General features: G+C 33.4%; 1 protein-coding gene across 1 annotated transcript; it reads left to right on the plus strand.

Annotated features, from left to right (window-relative positions):
• Positions 1–3,074: 3,074 nt before the first annotated feature.
• On the plus strand, positions 3,075–6,158 carry LOC145320105 (uncharacterized). The gene is made up of 5 exons (XM_080162546.1): positions 3,075–3,196; positions 3,871–3,934; positions 4,307–4,389; positions 4,680–4,738; positions 5,989–6,158. The coding sequence occupies exons 1-5, from the start codon at positions 3,117–3,119 to the stop codon at positions 6,156–6,158; spliced, it is 456 nt and encodes a 151-aa protein (XP_080018672.1). The 5' UTR covers positions 3,075–3,116.
• The last annotated feature ends 224 nt before the right edge of the window (positions 6,159–6,382 follow it).

Consider the following 6,382-nt stretch of genomic DNA (forward strand, 5'->3'; position numbering starts at 1 on the left):
TTTAGAAATGGCATGAAGTTTCAGCTAGGGTTGTCAGCGCAACTTATAGTCTAAAATAAGTTTTTAAGTTCAATATGGGTCCGTGAAGTCAAGAACCGAGAAATTTTCACTAATTTTCAAGGGTTTTGACGTTTTTTACATCTCAAAATCTGCCCCGTTTAACTTTGCTGGAGTACTACGGCCAAGCCATTTCAGATAGAGAGTTCTAGTCTTTTCTAGTGTCTTACTTATGTATCTGACAGTATCCCCAGCAAGTTACATAACTCTACCTCACCTACAGACGGGCTGAGGTCAGATTTAGTGGGCCCTAGTCGAGAATCCAGTTTAAACCACCGGCGCATTTGGAATCTGCCTTGTTGAACATATGCGCGGCCAGCTCGTTGTACACGTCCATCTTCGTCCAAAGATTTTTTTGTGCTAAAAGGTCATTACCTAAGCTTTTTATAGTGTGGTCAAACGTCCTGATTGGTCAAGTAGTTTCGGCGCTATGGCCGTTTAAAGTTTGTCCGGTCTTATTTGCCCCACCCTGTACATATTTTTAAAAACCATTGAAATATTTTTTAAATAGTATCTTTTGAACTAGCTCTTTTTGGCCAAAATATATATAAGCTATGAGATGCGAGTAGGTAGGGGGGGGGGGGGGAGGGGGGGGGGTTAAAAAGGCATGGGCCTTATTCCAAGCGTATAATTTTCGTTTGAATTTAGGTCTGAAGATAGACAGATAGATCATAGTACGTTTTTAGAGCGTGTTTGGGTATTTTTTGGTTTTAATATTTGTTAGTTTTCGTATTTTATTGCAGTGTGGTTATAACTGTTATAGAACATCATGCATTGGTCTTTTTTTTATAGCGAAGCAATTCTATAATTCAAAATGTCCGTCCAAATCTCAGTTAGAAACGGAATGGAGGAACGTAATTTTCTCGGGTCCTATTTAAGATAGACGGCTGAAACTTTGTAATCTATAATACAAAGTAGAACGATGTCTGTCTGTCTGTCTGGTTGTTTGTAGCGAAGGATCTCTCTAACCGCTGAACCGATCGGGTTCTCAACCACAGGGTAGCTTCACATAGGTCTTAGGAAGGTTTATAGCTTTTTTTTGGGAGGGTGGGACACCCCCAACCTCCCCAAAAATATAAATCCCCCCCCTCAAAAAAATATAAAAAAAATTCTTTTTAAAACTAAAATTAAAATAGTGAGGTCGACTACCCCCCCCCCCCCCAAATGTTTTTTAAAAATTTTATTTTGAATCTAAAATACGAAAACTTGGTTTGATCAAACCTCTTGGGGCATAGCCCCTAGAGGCTAGGGGCGAAGTTGCTAGTAATGTAAAAAAGTACCAACCTAATAATGAAGTACTATCAAGTATTTAGTATCTCATTCCTATACGTGAAAACACAGTAATGAACTCACAAGTCTTGCTAACTGATTCTCCTTTAAAGTGTATCTTCAAAAAGTTCCTGGTAGTTTTGGAGAGGGTGCCACCACCCTGGCAGCCTGCCAAGATAAATTACCCCTAGAAAAAAGATTTTGATATTTACTAAAATGTTGATTTATTTTATTTTATCTATTTTATGGAAGCTAGACAATTAATTTTGGTTTAAACATTTTTCTTAATAATTGGCAAAATTTTACTTCTTTGATTAGACATTATTTAGACACACCCAGTGCATTGTTTAATTAAAAGGCCATTACAGCCTATGTGTTTTTATCATGGTTCAGAGCTGTTTTAATCTGGTGGAACTACAGATTGACTGTCGAAAAAGTATTTTTTAACATCTGCAGTCCATATTTCTCAATAAAATATTAAAAGATTCATATGTACTTGATCTCTATATATTTTCACATCAAAGGATATCAAAATATTCGTTTTACATAAATTAATAGTCGAGATTTTTAAAGCCAAAGTTTGGAAAAAGTGCTTGAGAAACTGGATATTCCTAAATATTTCTTAGTTTTTCATTAGTATATTACTTTTTTTCAACCAAGTTTACTATTGATACCTTTTTTTTATTGCATTAAAAGATGTTATTTTTACATATAAGAAATTACTTTTTAAAATTTTATTCCATGCATTTTTCTTATAACCATTCTTATAACCCCTACTTCTTAATATGACCTTAAATGAACCCCTCCCCAATTTATGCTTACAACCGGAAGGATTAGCACTACTTTGACCTAATAAATTCATTCCCACTCATAAAACAAGTATATTTTTTAGGGATTACTATTTTAGACACCCCCAAATTCGGTAATTGGGAGGGGGGGGGGGGGTTAATAACCCCTTTAGCCTTCCCCCTTGGTCGTCCATGAATGGTCCATCTGATTTATTAGCATACACTCTAAAAGTTTTTGTTATACTTTTTCTTTACTAGACATCATAAACTCTTGTTTTGCCTCGCTGCTTATAGATGTTGTTATCCTTGTTTTCATTTTCAAAAATAATTTGAATATAGAACTAAAATGTGTGGTAGATTTTTAAGTGTTTTATGTTATACTAGTTACTGCTCTCTAGCACTTAGAGAACTTAGAAGAGAAGTAAAATAGACTAAAACCATTTTAAGAACTTAATTTAGATATTCTTTTTTGTTTCCTTATCATATTTTTGTAAGGATTAAGTTGTTATTTGAAGCGAATATACTCTAAATTAACTTTGTTTGCTTGTCTATTAGTCAGTAAAGCTATGGGAGATGTGATTTTCTTGTTTGCTAATAAAGATAGACTGATCATTTGTGTGTGAAGATACCTATTTCCATAGAGCATCCAGTATACAACTACTTTAGCCCATAGGTCTGTCAGTCATACTACAAAAATTATTATTATGTACAAAAATCTTCCAAAATATTTGTAAAAATACATTGAATTCAAATTTATTTCAAACTTTAGTTATACATTGACATCTGCTGAAGACTCTTATATATGATTTAGATACATATTTTTTATCATGATTTTTTAATAATACCTTTTTTATGGCCTATAAACAACTGCTCGGAAACATGTTATTGTTTATCCTGCATGTTTCTTTTATGGTTTGCTACTTAAAGAAGTTGTCATCCTTGTTTTTTTAAAATAAAAATTACCATGTTTTTTTCTTTGTTGAAACTGTAGAATGCTTGAAAATGTTGTATGTAAGAAAAAGATCTTTGGCAATCATAACAATCATTTTTACTTGTTGGTCTTTCTATCTTCTTATTTACAGGTAGGATATTATTAAACAGGGCTCACACCATTTCCACCAATTTAAACCCAGTTGAATACAATTACTAATCGGATGCATTGCTATAAAACATGGATATAAAGGGATAAGACAATGGTAGATAAATTGATGTGCATCCACAATGATGATACACAAAATTACCCTTTCTGTAAATTACAAATAGTGGTTGAACGTTTGAACACTAAGCTAAATGATACAACCAACCAAAATTCATTAAAAGTCTCCAAAGTTGTTATGACAGCATTATTATAAGATTTTGGGGACTAGTGTAATAAATAGCCCAATGTCCTCTCCCTCTCTGAAGATTAGGAACATGTTAATATTATGTTACAAGAAGTTTCAGTAAGGCTAAGAACCGGTTCTAATACAGCGGATATTAATCGGTTTCGAAGCCATACTAGAAAAGGTGTTCTGAATATCATAGTTAACATTATATTTCATTTTTTTTATACATAAAATTATTTCTAAAAAAAACTAATTAAAATACAAATAGCATACTTCTACAGGGATCTAGGGAAGGGACAATTCAATTTTATAGTTTTACATCAATTATCTTCCAAATCTAAAATCTGAAAACAATTTAGTTGAGGTAAATTTTAGGTTTTCGAAAATGTTTTTCCTGTCCTCATATATTATTTTGAGTCCTTATTTTTTAGGGCAAGCAAAACTTTTATAAATGAACAACATGTACGAGAAACAAGAGAACTTATGAGTATAAATGTAAGTAATTAAAAAATTATGGTTTTATAACAAAGCTACTCTATATTCTTAATGTAACTATTGAAATTGGAAAATTAGGGGCAAAAGAAAATAGTAAAAAGTCAAGATTTTTCCTTTTTAAATATCAAATGTTTCTAGTGAATTAAAAAATAATTATTTAAATTTCTCAAAAATATCAATTTTGAACTTTTCATAATGTTTTATAAGTGCAAAATACAAACAAAATTAATTTTTACTTGGTATTATTCAATATTCATTAGTATTGGACGTTATATTAAATATGATTCTCTAATTCTTTTTGGAGGTGGGCTGTCCCACTCCCCTCCCTCCGCCCCTTTATAATAACATTATTAAAAGTTGTAACAATTTAAGGTGATGAAACCCTATAATCCGACCCTTCGTTCTCACAGCCTTAGTGGGGGTTGGACCAGCTTAGATATTGGAGCTAAAAAAAGGTTTGACAATTTATAGTTATTTATGAATAAGGGTCACAGAGAATGGACAATCGCCAATAATTTAATCTTCTCTTATTTGTTCGTGAAATAGATTTATTATTGATAGGATTTTACACCACAATATAACCCCTCTTATTTTCTTTAGTTACCCAATAAAGCTCACAACCCCCTACAAAACTCTTAATTTGGGTTTAAGGGGCGAGGGGAGTCAAAACATTCAGGGTGCGCTTCTTCCACCACCCTGGCGAAACCTTGTACACGCCACTGATTGATATATTTTTAATTTGCAGAAGTAGTGGGAGACATCATCAATTGTTGAACACTAGCCTACCAACTTTATCTAGTTCAGGCAAGGGGACAAGTATCATCCTATTACATAAAGTAGTAAGTTTTTTTGTCTGTTGTGAAGGATCTCACTAACTGCTGAACCGATTTTGTTCTCCTTCACAGTGAAGCTTCTTATAGGTCCTGGGAAGGTCTTAAACTATTTTGGGGGAGGGTGTCTTTACCTACTTCCCTCCAAAAAATATTTTAAATGGGATGACGTCGACTTTTCCTCCTCCTACCTTAAGTAAAGTGCCCCTAGATGCTTCGAGGAGCTTAGCCGCTAGTATTACATAAAGTAGTAAGTTTTTTTGTCTGTTGTGAAGGATCTCACTAACCGCTAAACCGATATGGTCCTCCTTCTTATTGGTCCAGGGAAGGTTTTGAACTATATTGTGGGAGAGTAACTCCAACCTACCAAAAAAATGACCACCTTCTTAAAAATAATATATTTCTTTTTCTTTTTAAAACTAAAATGAAACTGGGGTGTTTAACCCTCCCCCCCCCCCCTTTACCGCCTTCTAACTTATATGCCCCGAGAGTCTTCTAGGGGCGTAGCCGCTAGTTCAAAATAAGGCAGATAAGAATAGAACTATTCATATAATATTCATTAAAGTTAAAGAGAAATAGCATTTTCTAATATAAAGTAACAGGATGTCTGGATGTTCATCTCATCCCTTTTTTTTTTGATTTTTTAGTCTAATTACACTATTTTACAAGTTAAGCAACTCTATAGTTCACTTTGTCCGACTGTCTGTAACAACATAGGAAAAATTATATGTGATTATCTCAGCAACTATTTAAGATGGACAGCTATTAACGAATAAAAGCTATCTATCTCGGAAGAAAAATCAACATATTTAAAATGAACGTACGGACATTCTGGTATTGATTATAGAGTTGCTTCGCTTTCTAAATCGTACCTAACTATTACAGGAACCATCATGCAAAGTTTGAAATCTATAGGACAATTCTAACATGCCTAAATTTACGAATAAAAGTTATCTATCTCGATCGGACGGACGGACCGACCCTACTTATAGAAAATCTTCGCTTTAAAAATATGCATGTGAAGGTTTCGTTATTTTTCCTAAAAAAATACTCTTGATTTGAACATCTGCTGTTTAATTTACTAGGTCGGAATTCACATCCCTGATTTTTTGTGCCTTGCTACTTATGGATGTTGTCATCCTTGTTTGTGCATAGTCAAACAAATCAATTGATCGGTTTTAAATTATGCAAATAAAAAAAACTAGAAAACCTCTCCCTTAAAAGATTACACAATAACCCCAAGCAGCCGAAACGTAACTTTGGGCAGAAATTCTTCCTACGTTGTGTACAATCGAGTTCCAAAATGTGGATCTACCTCAATGAATACTGTTATCAAATATCTAAGGAAAGGATATAGTTTTATGTATCCCTGGTTATGGGAAATTTTCCTCTAAAAGCTTGGCTAACAGGGAGAAATAGGATAAATAGGTGTTTATAGCTCCAGTTTTGTGGTGCAATACATAATATATTTGCATTATTTATTCAAAGAAAAACAAATTGTGTAATTGTGTACAACTAGAGGGGTGTATTACCCCCTGTCACTTTAAACACATGGTGCATTATTTGCCAAGTGTACCACTTTTCTGCACTACCTCTCCGATTTTGTAAATCCTCTATA

Source organism: Acartia tonsa, chromosome 5 (genome assembly GCF_053477335.1).
Source record: "Acartia tonsa isolate MP-2025a chromosome 5, ASM5347733v1, whole genome shotgun sequence".
Classification (NCBI taxonomy): domain Eukaryota; kingdom Metazoa; phylum Arthropoda; class Copepoda; order Calanoida; family Acartiidae; genus Acartia; species Acartia tonsa.

Bases quoted from the DNA above. Each gene is read 5' to 3' on its own strand.
- LOC145320105 (XM_080162546.1), top strand. From the start codon at position 3,117: ATGTTGTATGTAAGAAAAAGATCTTTGGCAATCATAACAATCATTTTT. The intron at 3,197-3,870 runs GTAGGATATTAT...CTTATTTTTTAG, and splicing joins TTCTATCTTCTTATTTACAG to GGCAAGCAAAACTTTTATAA. The intron at 3,935-4,306 runs GTAAGTAATTAA...TAACAATTTAAG, and splicing joins GAGAACTTATGAGTATAAAT to GTGATGAAACCCTATAATCC.